This window comes from Coturnix japonica, chromosome 9 (assembly GCF_054131305.1).
Source record: "Coturnix japonica strain WE chromosome 9, WE-NBRP24, whole genome shotgun sequence".
NCBI lineage: Eukaryota > Metazoa > Chordata > Aves > Galliformes > Phasianidae > Coturnix > Coturnix japonica.
In genome coordinates, this window is record NC_140671.1 from 7,529,749 (window position 1) to 7,545,312 (window position 15,564).

The window sequence follows — 15,564 nt, forward strand, 5'->3', positions numbered from 1 at the left end:
GTGAACACAAAGGAGAACGCATACTCCATGGGGCACTAATAAAACCATTTCAGATGGGGCCCATCTTGAAACTCGGGTCTCTATTCCTGCTGCCTGTATGGCACCGCTCAGTGGCACTCTCACCTTTCAGTATGTTGAAAATGAGGGCTAGTACCGGGCCACTCAGGGGGGCAGTAGGTGCGTAGAGGGTGTACTCTCCAAGCTTGACCTCTATAGGGTTTTCTACTATTGCCTTGTAGTCCCGCATGTCTTCCATTGTGATAATGCCCCCTAGAACAGAAAAAGGATTTGATTTTGTGATCCCTGGTGGGAAGAGAAGGTAATACTCTACTGCCAGGCATCACAGCAAGGATCACAGATAAATCCATAAAGTTGCACAGGTGGTGAATTTATTCCTTGATAGATCCAGCTGACGCTCAGATAGCCTAATATTGAAGCTGGACTAATTTATGGCAGCCAAAGGGCTGGTGATCCATCTATTTCTATAAAGGACACCAGCAATGTCAAGGAACAAGATGTCCTCTAAGAACCCTCTTTACAGGAGAAGGATGCAGCTTTTGAGTGCAGATGCTTTGTACTACTCCATCAACAGAATAACATGTACCTTCCAATGCTTTTTCTTATCAGAAAGGGAAAGACAGTAATTCACCACCACAGATAAAGCCAGGAAATAACCTCTGAACGTGAAATTCATGGAAGCTTGGGAATGCTAGCTAGTAAGAATAGGATACTACCACCATCTAGTGGTAGTGAGAGATTAAACACGTTGAGAGTTTACAGGACTCTCACAGGAGTTTACGTATTGTTTGAGGTAGAAGCTCGGTGGAGTCAGGCTCCATGTATCTATTATACCGTGCCCAGAAACGCATAGGCTTATGGTACAAAACGCATGTACTTATGGTACTGAAATACACAGAATATACTGTCCATTTCTGACTGAGTTTCAAACACAACCATTAAAGTGCCATTAAAGGAGGCTCCTTTTGTGCCTCCTGTTGCCACAGACCTCAGAGGTGGAATATCAGGCAGCCAGTGTGACCTGCTTCCAAGGCTTCTGCAGGTCACAGCTCCTCCCTGCACACAAAGCTGCAGCACTGAGGTCACTCATGCTATTTTGGACAGATGTTCTGTTTCTTACCTGCACCCTGGATGTCAGCGATGATCTGTTGTGCCAGACTTCCTGTGTAAAAGGCACTTGCTCCTTCATCAGCTATAGTCTGGAATGTGTTGGCTAGTTTAGGCATCTTGATGATATCACCCTCATTCAGGATCTTCCCATCTCTGCAGAACACTTCACTGACAGAGAAAGGAGATTAAGAAGACCAGATGTGAGAGAAGTTCAAAACCATGTGTGCAGCTAATACAGATTTAGTAAAATCTGTCTTCACGTTGTCAGCCTGGAGACAAGAGGAGCTGCCTGAGCTATGCCCCATGGGTCTTGATATCTTTCATAAGGACATAAAAGAGAACAGTGGTTTCTCAGAATTTGCTCAGTGAAGCCTGCAGGAAGGAGTGTCAGCCTTTGTCTCAAGGCAGCCCACTCTCCCTGCCTGTTCCTCAAGTTAACAACTGCCTCAAGGCACCCACAAGGGACCACTGTCCTTGAAGCCAAGCAGTTCAGCTCAGAGCACAGGCTATGAAGCTACATGGCTCAAAGCTTCCAGTGAGTCCAGGAGAATGCAGTTGGGTCCCTAATGGTCACAGCACTTCAAGTAGGCACGTCCCTTTCTAGCAGTAGCTCCCTCATCAGGGATCATGGATGTGATGCTGTGGTCTTGCCAGATGGAAGTACAGGGAACACGGGCTCCAATTTGCATTACAAACCAACCTGCAGCTGGCAGGAAAAGACTAAGCATGATCTCAAGTAGAGCTGGACATAGATACCATGAGACTGCAAGAGGAAGTGAATTTAAAACCCTTCATGCTCATAGTCATTGCCAGAAGTGGGAAGGCTCACTGCAGAGGAGGAGATGCCCCAGAACCCCACACCCTGACAGCAGATGAGATATTCAGGGAGAGGAACATGCTCTGCAATTGCCCAAAACACAGGTAAGATTAGATTAAGGTACTCAGAGCATGAGGACAGGCCAGACTTTCAGACAAACACTGACATCAGATTTATCCCAGAACATACTTCAGCTCCATTTCTGTTCAGACAGCTTTCTCTACACAACTGCTCTACCTACCATAGTAAAGGATTGCTTTCAACTGCGTGTTGTTTTGATTTCATGGCTGCTGCAAGGCCTTTCCCAATAGGGAATCCTTCTCTTGCCAACTTGATACTGGGCAGAAACAAATCTCTCCATGGCAGTTTGCCATGACGTTTGTGTGCCAGTTCATAGCCACGGATTTCTCCTGGAACAGCAATGGACAGTCCTCCTGGAGCAGAGGAGAAATGTGTAAGTCTTCAGTAGCAAGGGAAAAAAAATACAAATCACAAATGGAAAAGTATTCATTGCAGTAGAGGAGGGCTTATCTATTGGCCTTGGTTTTAAGCAGGGTTCGTACATACTATTACTGGCTCAGCCCATGCATACAGTGCTAACAGGATTACTGACACCTCTATCCTCTTGCTGGTAACTCAAGTGCTTGGGTCATTTTTCTGTATCAGAGCAAAGCTACTCAGAACACAGAAGGCATCATACCAGCCTGCAGTTCCCAGTCCTTCAGAGCTGAACACACTACAATAAGAGGGCATGGAGCATATGTATATGGCAGCACCCACACGTACACACATCAACATTTCTTTTGTCACACTGCAGCAGCAATTGCAATAGACTGACTACACTGCACAGTGATACAGCAGTTTGCTTCAGTCCTGTTTTTACCAGCATCTCCCAGAAGTTCATCACACTTATCAGCCCTCCCCCAAAGCTCCTTTCTTCTCCAGTTCCAGGATTCACTATAAAGTGAACTGGAAAGAGCCTTTGCCTTTACCTTTTAGAGACATCTGTGTGTTGTTCCCAAACATGTTCTCTGTTGCTCTTTTAGGAGCCACCTCTCTCGCATTAATGATTTCCACATTTCCTTTAAAGACAGAGGAAGGAAGATCATGTTTAGCTCTGAACTCAACACCCAGTCATGGTCTGTGCAGAATAAGCCCAACCATTGGGAAACAGCCTCAGAGATTGGGAGAGTCAGTACCTTAACTCAGGTAGCATAAATCACCCCTTGTGCTTTAGGTTGAGGGGCAGGACTGTTTCAAATATGTATAGCCCTGTCGCTTACCTGTGCTGTTGTAGATGGTAAAGAAGAGCCCTCCTCCAATGCCCATGCTGTGAGCGTTCATGAGTCCTGCACAGAGCAGAGCTGCAATTGCAGCATCCACGGCAGATCCACCTTGCTGAAGGATGTCCCTGTGCAGCAGAAGAGAAGGCTTCTTATGGCAACATGCCACAGTGTCTCAGCTTTCTGTGAGCTCTGGAGTCACCTCACCAGAGCAGATAGGGCAAATCTTCTGTAAAGCCCATTTATCTGCACACAATCTATGGGTTTCCCATGAAGAGCTTTGGGATTCTATTACCATAGAGAAGAGAATGTAATGGTCTGGGTACAGACCAGATCGACCTTCATTAAAGAGACATTCAAACCAGCCTGACAGCAGCAAGATGTGTCAAAGTACCTGGAGGAGACTGGCATTCCAGCCATATCCATCATACATGAGAATAAGGAGCCTGAAATCTGCAGCATGTACATCTAGAACTGGAGAACAGCTTAACAAAGGTATTTAAAAAGAGTATGAAAAACATCTCCCATTCCTATTGTTTCTGTGCCTAGGGAATCTTGGTCTATTATCATATATTTGAGCGACTGCATTAACATCAGTTGGGCATGGTAAGGGCCCAGGTTTACTCACAGCCTCCTCATTCTACAGGGAGCTGAGTGCAGCTCCCAAGGTTGCATCTGTGCATCAGTGAAACAGAACAGTTCTGTCTTATGCAAGAGTCACAGCAGCATTAGTTCTTACCTTCCGATTACTGAGCACAGCCCTGCGTCTGTAGCCACAGCTGCCTTCTTATAGATGTGTGTGTCCTTTGAGTCAGAGCGCAGACCAAAGAAGAGTGCCAGGAACAAGATGAGCCCCAGCAGGACTGCAGTCAGGACCCCAGTCACCACATAGTGCTTCCTCATCTTTCTGTGGGAACAGACAGGATTATCAACCTTGCAGCTTTTGGAGCTGCTAGGGAGCAGGTGATCAGGCACAAGAGCAGGTTTGTCATCTGTCTTCTTCCACATCCACTGTTTCTCCTCTTTCCCCAGCACCTGGAAGCTCTGCTGATGGATGGGTGATTTTGAAAGGAGTGACCAGAGATGGTGAGAACCCAATTCTGGCCTTGAGAGATACATCAGGGTAATATTCTTCCTGCTTTTCCAGCCCTTGCTTGTCAGTGGGTTTCTACAGACTGCTGAGCTGCAGGCAGTGAACAGCTACCTCCTTCCCTGGACCTCTCATGGAGTGGCTCTTCCAAATATGTCCATGCTCAGATTCATATCAAGACCCTTCCTATGGGAACTGCTGTTATGGTTTCTCTGTGCAGGACAACTGCTGTAACAACTCCAAAGCTTTTACTAGCTTCCCCTTTACCTCTTACTGCCACACCGTTTGCAGAGTGGTCTATTTCACTGAGCACTCCAGGGACTCACACACAGACACACAAGAGGATAAGAGCTATTGAGGGTATGGAGAATCATTGACATATTGCTAGGACTGACAGTTCATGAATAATAACTACCCATTTCCTTTCCCCTAATGGGACTACTCTAGCAAAAAAAAGACCTAAATTCATCATAACTCTTTCAGGGGCCAACTTCCCCTAGTTCAGTGCAGGTTTGGGTTATCACCATGACTCCTATGCTTATGCAATAGCCAAAATACCCTTTACCTTACCAAAGCACCTGCTCTCCTCAAAGACAATCCAATCCATGGCATTGGGAGTGAAGACCAGATCCACCAACCCCAGCTTCTGTGGCTATGCAGCTGCCCAAAGCAGAGGAACCTCCATTAGCCAGAGCAGCACCTTGCAGCAGCAACAGAGCAAGGATGCAATGAATGTGCCAATGCTGACCTAACAGAAGGAAACAGGCCAGGCCAGCCAAAATGAAGCAGTCCTCAAAGGGAGGAGAGTGGCAAGCGCTGCCTCTCAGCCTCACTCCCATTCTGCTTATTTGAAATAATGGAATATCCATTTTCTATCCAAGCCTTTTATCTGTGAGTCTCAGCACAAAAGATGTCTGCTTCCAAGTAAGGCAACTCAAATCAGAGTGTCAGTGTGGTGTATGTGCTGTTCTGTAAACAAGTGTCAAGCAAGGTCAGTGAAAGGTAAATGGATGAAACCTCTTTGCAGGTTCAAAACTTGATTTGCACTCAACTGCTGTTAAAAGAGACTGCTGGTGTGTTTGCAGAGCAGTTGCTGTGCAGGGAAACAGAGAAGCTATTATGTCCCCAACAATAGCTCACACACAGCCTTGGAGTTTAAAGACAGTTTTGTTTGTTGGCTTCAGCACTGGCAGTCTCCTCCAGGCTTTACAAGAAATGCCATGGGATCTTTTATCTGCACTCCAGCTAGGCAGAAGGTACTTTGTTTCATCCTGGCTGTCCTTCCAGCCCCTGGTGACCCCCAGCCCAGTGCTGCCATGTTAACCCATCAGCTCCTGGCTTGGACTGCCATGGTTCTCTGTGGCTGCCTGTCTTGCTGCTGTGCACCTGTGAAGATTTGCTGCCTCATCATGCAACAGCACCAAGAAGGGAAGACCTGAGATAGTACCTCTGCTCTTTCACCTCTCAAGTGCTCAGCGCTGTATGCCCAGCTGCTGGGTGAGTGCACTGACCTCAAGAGGAGCCCTAGGCACAGCTCCCAGTTGGCTGCCACCCCCTGGCATTCTCTTCTGCTGCAGCAGAGAGAGCAAACTCAGGTGAGAATAATCCCCTCAACCTCCTGCTCAAATCCCACAAGCTTCACGACCTCTTTTGTGGGCACGCAGTCTATCCTCCATCCTGTGTGCAGTCCATACTGCCTTCCTGGCTGTGACACAGCAGAGCCCAACAGCTCTTGTTTCCTATGCAGCAGTTGGGAGACAGGCAAGAAGCCTGCAGATATCCACTCTCCCTCCACATCTGTCCCATCTCATTACTCAAATCACGGAGTTTTTGCACCAATGCTCTTTTTGAGCCCCAGCTCTGAAGTGCAGCCGCTATGATTTACTGCAGGGAGCAGCAGCAGTGTGCCACCACCTGAGATGACTATGGTGTTTGCTGAAGCTGCTTTTAACCTCCAGACTTCTGCCAAATGCAGCTCTTTGGGAGCTTGGCTAGCATTGCAGTCCCAGCAGCAGCCATCCAGGAGAGGGGCTGTAAGGCTATTAAAAGCATCATGCTCATTTCCCAGTGTCATAAAGGTCCACTAGCCAATCCTAGCCATGAAACATAACGTGAATGCTGAGATTCACTCAGAAACAGCAAGGAAACAGCAAGCTCAGAGTTACACCTGTCTGAGCAACCCCACTGTGCTGCAGTCAGACGTCACAATTTTCACAACTTTGTTTAAACACAACTGCAGGTTTTGAGCTGAAGGAGTCCTGGTGCAATAGGACAGGCTGAGGGCTGAGGTCAGAGCATCTGAGCTGCTCTGTCAGTGATGTGTGTGGGTGTGCTGCAGAGATAAGGAACTTGCCAGGGTCAGGGAAAACACAGGAAAACTAAAGGAGAAGGAGTGAACCCAAAGTCAAATGCATAGCAATGCCATAACTGTATTTAAACAGGTATTAATAACCAAGAATTGAAATACTGTTTTCATACGCTATTGTTGCATAGAGTCAACCATCAGTGACTTTTTTTTATGGCTGATAGCAGAGGTCCCATTATTGATCCACTATTATATGACAACGTAACAAAGGTGCTCACAACTGATCACATAGGTGGAACAACCTGAAGCATACAGAAGACCTTAAGGCAGCTACTTGGGCTGACACTTCAAGATCAGGTATGCACATCCTGCTTTCTTGCATAAGATCTGTTTTAACAGTTACTTCCTAGAGCTGTTCCCAGCAGCCTACCATGGGGCCAGGCCACATTTAGACGTCAGCAAGTGACATGTGATCCCCATCAAGCTGTTGCTGGATCCCCAATGCATCACATAGCTCTTCCTTCTCACAGGGAGCTCACGGAAAGGTGGTGTAACAAATAACTAATGGTTCACCTGTGGGAAGCCTTAGCACTAGGTGTCTGTGCTCACACCTAATTAGCCAGATAAAAGTTCTAATCCTTGGGTATAACTGTGCTAACTTCCCTCACCTGCCACTAAGAACAGTAGGCAGCAACTTCAGCTTTCATCTGCAGGAATATCCAGACTCATCAGCCTCTGAGCAACTAATTAGCTGGGGTTATTTGCTCCAAGAGAGCTTGCATTGAAGAAAACTAGGACAAAAGTGACAGAGAAAGTACACTACTGCTGTCCAGAACTATTTCTGTGAGTTTATCCATTCCTTCCCCTTACAAAGGGAGAAAAGGTAGCAATATCTATTAGTTACTCTGGGCTATCCTTACTGTACCTTTGTATATATTTCTGTTTTTTAGCAGTTCCGTATGATTTAGAATGACCCTGCCTAACCGAGTCTTTTGCCCTTTTCCAACTGAAACTTTATATCTTCCAGGGCCTTTTTTGCTTTGTCATTATACACCAGACTTGAAGCTTACATTGCCCATTCCCAACCAAGCATTCCTTCATTACGTAAGTCCACAGATCTTAGGCTGTGGAAGGCTAATATAAGTTATAATCATCCAAAGGCCAGAGGATAATCACCTTCCATAACAAGGACGGAGTGAAGATTACACATGCACCTTTTACATCAAATTTGCCTCCTGCCTGCCAGGTTAGAGCTCCCTGCAATGGAATCTTCACACCTCTCCCCAAATAGTCCCAAAGTAGAAGTGAGCTGGTGCAGGCTACTTATTCCTGGGCAGAACTGGGATGGCTCAGATGCAGTATTTCTACCAACAGCTTTGGGTTAACCCAAATGGCAGAGAGTTTTGTGACTTTGTTAACCATCACATACAACCCTACTCTTCCACGGCTCTGTTGAAATAGATACAAACTTCTAAGCACTATCTTTTTGAGAACAAAGATAGAAGGGCTTGTTCTCACCCCCCCACCCCCCCCTCCCCGTACCCTCAGTTCTGTACTCAGACATAAAGGTCTGACTTTCCCACATCAGCCTCCCTATTGCAGCCTTGCCCAGCAGTTACTGCAATAAGACATGTACTTAAGCCACTTGAGATTCCAATTTACAAGTTTATGTGCTAAATACTTTTTCCCCTTAGGCCTTTTACTCAGTAGCAGTCACTGGGATGACTCTGATCAGGACTCTGGCTCTCCCACTCTCATGGAGACAAACAGAGTCTCCTGCCAGATATGGATCTCAATGGGGAGCAGCAGGCATTTTTCCATAGCTATTCCCACTTCATCCACACGATGCCCTTGAGAGACTTCAAACAAGTGATCAACAACTGCCTCCTCTTACAAAGGAAATTCTTCCTGATTCAAGTCTTAGACAGACTGCTGTAGAGAACTGTCATGTAAAGACTTAAGTAATTGGGATTCAAAACAAATAAACATTTTAAATCTAAGCCATTTTTGGGGTCACAGAATGAGACAGGTGTTAGGCTAGAATTTAGAACTCACCCACCAGGAGATAATAAAGTTGAAGTCTTATGCAGTCGTCATCTCCACCAGCAATAAGGAAACTAAAGCAGAGTTCAGTCAAGCCATGAAGAAAGCTCAGAGGCTTCCAAATTCAGGTCCGGGCACTGGTCCTGCCCAGAGCAGGGGCACAGAGCAGTCCTCAAGTACTAACCCTATGCTGCTGCTTCACCAGAGAAATGCAACAATTCAAGCTTTCTACACAGCCAACACCTCTATGTCAGCCCCTTTCCCACTGCCTACACCCCATACATCCTGCTGTCTCCCTCTCCTCAGGCACAGCTTAACAGTCTTCAGTATTCTCTGCATAATGCCTGGCACTGAGGGCTTACAGATGCACCCAGGTACTTTACAGGTAGAAAGGCTTCAGATCAACTCTATGAGGCTTTATTCTCCCACTGCTTGCAAAATATGTTTTCAGATTATTTTCTTCCAATAAGCTGGGAGCTGTTTGTTAGAACTGGGCTTATTCAGGCGGAATAGTCAGGTCCTACCATTCTCTTTATGCAAACTTTTGTCTCATGTACCAAAAAAACACAGTGTTCCATGTTCTGTTGCTGAAGAAAACCCACACAGCACCACAAGGCTGAGGGCAATGGTTCAATTTACTCCCTTTCTAACTTTCCCTTACCTTTCAAGAGTATTTCCAAGTCCGTTCTGTCCTTTTGCACAGGTCCTTATTTACCGATATCCTTTGAATATCCTTTCTGAAGCAGTGAATCCCTTTCTCAAGCCGGTACGTTCCTGTATTGCTAGAAACAAGCACTTGTCTTTCCTTAAAAGCTCTCCAAACTTGCTGTACTATTTGATACTTGTACAGCTCTATTTACGGAGATTAACCCATTGAAACTCATTACTCTTGAATTCACAGCACTGGAAGGAATGCCTAAGTAATCATTGACTAGGTGAAGAGTCAAGAACCAACACCCTTTAATATGCATAGCTTAGCACTCATAAATATTGTCTATCACCAGTTTTGATTATTTTACTACATGATCAAAGATGAATCTTCCTGTATCTTGGAGATATCTCTTAAATTCTGGCTAAGCAAATGAACAAATATATGGTCACATGAAGTGCCCATCTCCATAGGGTCCTGTACCATCAATACTCTTGCCCAACCAAATGGTACCCCTGTAGCTTGCATTTGGGTTAAGTGTCTGTACTTTGCAGCTTAAACCCAGACACACTGACAGATTTAGTTGTGACAAGTATCCTCTGCCAAGTGGGAGCAACTACCTGCCATGCAAAGTCAACAATCAGTTCTTCAGCAATCACAGCTACACATTACCTTAAACTATCATCACTTTTAGTTCAGATTAATGCTCCAGCTGCAATGAGGTGATGCACTGCCTTTTCTATCACCCATTCCCATAGCAGGGAGGATAACAGAACAGACATCTAAAGATGGAGAAACCTGCCCTTCAACACTAAATCTCACTGAAGCTTTTGAGCAATAATTCTGTTTCTGTTTGCACTGTTTGTAGAACTTCCAGTTGCAGATCAAAGAGTGCAGCTCACTTGCTACTAAGCAGCATAGCATAAACCCCAGTAGTAACCCATATTCGAGGTGCAATATCTGCCCTTGTACTCAAATTATTCAGCAATGAAAGTTTATCTCCCTGCTGCTGTGTGTGTCTTGCTAGACACCTCAGAGTCAGCTAGAACACAAGAGTTCATTGCCCATCCAGAACACAGCACAGACACATCATAGCCTGCCTAAAATTTGGTCACAGCAAGGCTCCAAGCCCAAGCATCCTAAGCTGGTTCTTCAGTCAGCAGGCTGTCCTGCAAACACTGGATGAAGCAAAGCCTGCCTGGATGCCAGTAAGCACTGCTAGATGCTATCTTTTAACCTACCAGGATCAGTAGTTTAATGTCTCAATTCCGAACTTGTCCAGTTCCTCCATCCCAATCCAACCTTTGATGCCCCGAATCCTTACACTAGAGGGACAGTGTCTGTACTGCAGTGAATCATGAACACAAGCCATACCCCCTCTACTTAAAATCACATCTCCTTTCTATTCAAATTCTTGTTATAGAACACAAGCATTCCAGCCTTGAGATATTTGGAAGGGAGTTAGCATTGGATCATCTTTCAAAAGGAACTTTCTAATGCCCCTCTAAAGAGGGCAGCTCCCTCCACCTACTGTCAAACAGACCTTGAGCAAAATAGAAGCTATCAGGAAAGCAGCAAGGGAAACACTCTGAAAGCTCAGGAACCTGCTGTTCCTAGAGGTCAGTTTAAAGTACACATTCATAGTCCAGTCTAGTAGCTGAGAAAGTGAGCTGCTCTCACTGTACCTAATGCACTGATGTGGGAAAGACTGCAACAGGAGCAACAAAACAAAACAACAACAAAACAGACTGCGTGGAAAGATATTTGCTCTTTGCCCCAGACAAACTAAAATGTACTTTTAATCTTTCATACCTAAGTGAGAGGACAGGGAAAAGAACTTTTACTCTTTGCCCCATTACCAAAAGTCAAATCCTATGGCTTTTCTTCAAGGACAGTGCAGTCTCATCTGTGGCATATCCTCATCAGCTCAGAGTTGGAACAAGCTGGACATTCCCCAGCAAGTTACTCTTTCACTTATGTACAAGGAGAAGAGTTGAAGATGGGGTCAGAGGACATTAAGAAATCTGAAGGTAGTACTTCTGGTTCTGGTAGGTAAATAGTTTGCTACACACAGGTACAGCTACAACATTTCAATTGTGTGTGGTCTGGGAAAGTCACTTATCTCTGTGTAGTCATTAATCCAATACATTGTCCTGTTATGACTAAGCAGCAGAGCTACACCTCAAAAAGAAATAGCATAGTCCATGGAAGTGCATTACAAAGAAAAAGAAGAAGGAAAAAGTACATTCTGCCGGGCTTTCTATCTCTGATTGTGATGATCACGATGTAACCATCTCTGACATTCTCTAAATGTTAGTGGGTACAACTGAAACATGAGCAGCAGAGTGAAATCTCTGCCTCTTCCTCTGAAGGAGCAATACCTTCAGAGCTCTTGCCACAGAACTTGTGTGTATTGAAAAGAATCAGGAAGCATAAAGGCACTAGTGGGTGCTTTCTCTTTTTGCTTCATCTCTCATCACATACTGATCTTGCCATAAGAATTTCAGGAAATGATGCCAGCAATAGCTGACCACATAAATCACGTAATTGAGTCTCCATTTCAGACCTCTTTTTATTGCGGATCGCACAATCCAAGCTCTCCATTTCCTAATATTTCAATAAGTACATCATCAGAATGGAGGAGATACCCTTATTTTGCAGATTAGCTACATTTTCATGAGGGCATCTTTCTCTTCTAACAGAACAGTGTTGCAATCCAAGCATCAGAGAGGTTCTGAGTACTCACTAACACATATTAGTTGTGTGTAAGGCTGCTTCCTGCTAAGATCACTGAGATATGTTTAAAAAGGGAAAACTTTGATAAAGCCTTTTGAAGCCGTACTTTTCTGACATTGTGGATTCACGCAACTGGCAAAGTTAATAAAGTTATGATCTCAATGGATTCTGATTCTCATGAGGTCATTATGATCCTTACAATATTTGAGATGCACAAGGGAGATAAATTTAAATGGACTTATAATTAGACAGCGGTATGTGGTACTCAGATGGATTATGACAGGCATAATGATGTGTATATCGTATGGCTTAGGTTATAAGAAGGGTCAGAGCAAAGAGATATTTCCTGAGATTTCTTTATAACTCATGTCATCTTCTAGCCAAATAAAGAGGATGGAAGCATGGAAGAGGTAGCAGTTTACTACTCTGGTATTTCATTTTTTCAAGAACACATTCTTATTTGGATAATAAAGGATGTTATTTCCTATTTTCTGTTCAAGTTGGTCCATGACTTTCTACAATAACTCCATATATCAAAGCTGTACACAATGACAGGAACAAGGACCAGGTCATTACAACTTAACTGTCTGATAATCAACGTAAACTTTCTGGTTCCTCCCTACTGGAAATTGTTACTAGTCAAGGCTCTTCTTTTATTACCTTTCCTCACTGATAAATTCGTTGATCACCACCTAAACTCAGTCAACACTCCCAAATTTTATGTAAAACTCAGTTTTCCAGGATTATTCTGTACCATTTACTTATCAGCTTTATGAAGCCCTTTCATCTTTGCAAAGCCTTTCTGTTGGGCACTGTGTTCTTGCCACCAGACCTGCCTTTCTTGTAGCAGCCAGAGATCAGCTCAGCAATCTGACATGGCTTCACTCAACTTCACCCTGCTGAAACAAAACAGGGGAGGGGGCTAATGAAGGAAAAGAGGAGGAAAAAAGGTGGAATAATGAGAGAAAGAATAATCTCTAATGTGCTGGAAGGGAAAACAGAAGAGGGAGCAAAGGAGGCAGACAGGACAACAGAAAAATACTGAAGTGTGGGAAAGAGGAAAACAAAAGGGCAAAAATATGATACTCGCTCACAAGGGCAGAGGTTTCTTCAGTATAGCCTGCCCTTTGCATGCACTCAGATGACAGCTGAAGTTTAGACTTTCTTAGTCCTTTGCAGAGGGTTTGTTTAATGTTACTGACATATTAAGCAACCACTGATTGTAGAGCATCTGAGCAGGAAAAAAATTCAGGTTCCAAACTAAAAAAAGGCCTTAGGTCTGCATTCACTGAAGAGAATTCACTCATGGACTTCAGTGGAACTTGGAGTAGAGTTCCATTTTCAGTAGAAAAAAATAAAATCATACCACCTGCTTATATTCACTTGCTTTACAAATAAATTACATAGATTGCAGTGGAGCAGCTTTGAATAACAAAGACCAGGTCTTTGATGTCCACTGAGAGGGCCCTTTGTTCTGGCAAAGAGAACACAGTCTCCTAGGCACTCTTCTGGTCCCCCAGATGTCTAAATATTTGTTTTCCTGGGCAGAATCTGTTCCTATACACATAACTGCAGTTGCCCTCAATAGCTCAGTATGCCCTCTCTCTGACTGCTGAGCTGGAAGCCTCACTCCCACATTCTGGATGTAATTCCCAATACCATCCCACAGTATCTGCACCCTTCTGGCTCCCAACTCCCAGCCTTCCTCCTTGTTACCTATTAAGAAAACCTGTCATTGCTTGACATCCACTCATACTGTATGCAAAACCATGGGAAAAATGTGTCTCAGTTTCTTGACCCTAAAGATATTTTCCACAAAATTCTTCCATCTCAATTAGGAATTAAGACCATAAGCAAGCTGACTGTAGACTGGGTACCTTCACAATCTGAATAGACCACACAGAGGTTAAATAGCTCACCCAGTTACACACAGTTAAATTATATTTGCAAAACAGATCAAGATGCTGGCACCTGTGACATGGCTTTCATTAATATAGAAGTGATTTGAGAGAAGCCAAAGTCACTGAGGTAGATCGAGACCTGGCAGTCCCTATAGAACAGAAACACTTCATGAACCTGAGCTGGAAGGCTTGTGAAACACCCTTCATAAAGCATAACTAAAGAGCAGGAAAGATGTAACACAGGGAAAGAAACAACTCCCCTGTTTCATGCCCCAATCCAACCAAAATATGAAGACGATACAATAAAATCATGCTGTTTACTCACTACTTTGAAAGCTCTGCTCTCCCTGGGTGCAGTTCACCTTTTTGCTGGCAACACCAGAGGAAGGCACTTCTGACCTGCTCTCTTGCCTCTTATTCCTCAAGGGTTCCCAGAAGCAAGGATTTCAAAAGCTGAGTGGCAACAAGACTTTATATATGGGAGTGGTCAGGCAAGGAGGTGATGTAATGAAGTCATATTTTCAGGCAGTGAAGACACAGCCCCTGGCCCCCCCTGCTCCTGAAGAACTGCTGGCTCATGAGGCAAACTTGAAACAGTGATCAGACACTTTCCATGCCGTACTTTCACATGGTAAGCGGAACAGCATACAGGGTGGAGAGCAAGGAAAGATTGGACTTGAATGAGGACAGTAGTTTGATGTTGGGTCCCAGGAGTGAATCTATACTGGCAGTCATTTATCCATGCATCAATCAATGCCCTGACACTCACTGGCTTTGCCCATGGCACAAGCTCTGGTAGCAAGGATGCTCTCTCCATTACAGCATCAATGCCACCATACCCACTCCTGCACTCTCCCCAGTTAGCTGATGCTGGAGCACTTCCCAACCCAGGGCCAAAAGGCTGGGAGAACTCCAGAGGTGAAGGAACGTTTATCACGTAAAAGGGACTGTTCTGGCCACTGACATGGGAAGCTCTTGAGAGGTACATCCTGCTCTTCTCCATCAGAGGAAGTCTTGTAGCCTCTGAACGGAGAGGAAATCTCTCAAGGATGTACCATTGCTCTCCAAAGGAGAAAAAAAAAAATAAAATCATTTTCAGCTTCCGTCATTACTGTTTTTTGATCTTTCACTGAAGGGTTTGGCTGCCTGTGCGAGGCAGTGTCATGTATTAGGACAGAGTCTGACCAACTCAGAGCTTATACACTATTAGCTGAGTATCTCTGGTACAGCTGTACAGCAGGAGATGACAGGTCTAACAGCTGCGCAATCATCTTCTCAGCTGAGACAACCAGAAAAGTCAAGAATTGCTCTAAGGTGTCACAGAGTGGAAATCAGAGTTACCATCACCTTCCTGCAATGACACCAGCTTCATATAACAGCAGCCAAACTAATGCCCAGCTCATTCCATCAAAATCCCACACCAACAGGATCCTCCATGACTGGTTTGTAGGTCAGGGTGGGGAAGGAAGACCTATGAATGAGTGCTGCAAGCAGAGCTGCTTGTGCAATTGCACAGGGAATTGTGTTCTTTTTTCTCCTTCCCTATTTAGTTTTCAGTCGGAGATCCTCCCATCCCATTCCCATAACACTGTGCCAGCATAAGGAAGGGAAC

The 15,564-nt window shown here is 44.7% G+C and overlaps 1 protein-coding gene across 12 annotated transcripts in view; it reads right to left on the reverse strand.

Moving 5' to 3' along the window:
* The window catches only part of GGT1 (gamma-glutamyltransferase 1), a 41,057-nt gene that overhangs the window by 4,987 nt on the left and 20,506 nt on the right, over positions 1-15,564 (reverse strand). For 7 of the 12 annotated variants that reach the window (XM_085509505.1, XM_085509501.1, XM_032447956.2 and 4 more), the window contains 6 exons: positions 3,968-4,135; positions 3,229-3,356; positions 2,938-3,027; positions 2,187-2,379; positions 1,139-1,296; positions 124-270 (listed from right to left, as the gene is read on the reverse strand). In XM_085509505.1, the coding sequence (XP_085365631.1) occupies positions 124-270; positions 1,139-1,296; positions 2,187-2,379; positions 2,938-3,027; positions 3,229-3,356; positions 3,968-4,131 (880 nt within the window). In that variant the 5' untranslated portion in view covers positions 4,132-4,135. Of the gene's footprint in view, positions 1-123; positions 271-1,138; positions 1,297-2,186; positions 2,380-2,937; positions 3,028-3,228; positions 3,357-3,967; positions 4,136-4,883; positions 5,057-9,327; positions 9,499-14,277; positions 14,388-15,564 lie in introns of those variants that run through there. The other 5 variants (XM_015878260.3, XM_032447955.2, XM_015878265.3 and 2 more) reach the window with 4 other exon arrangements.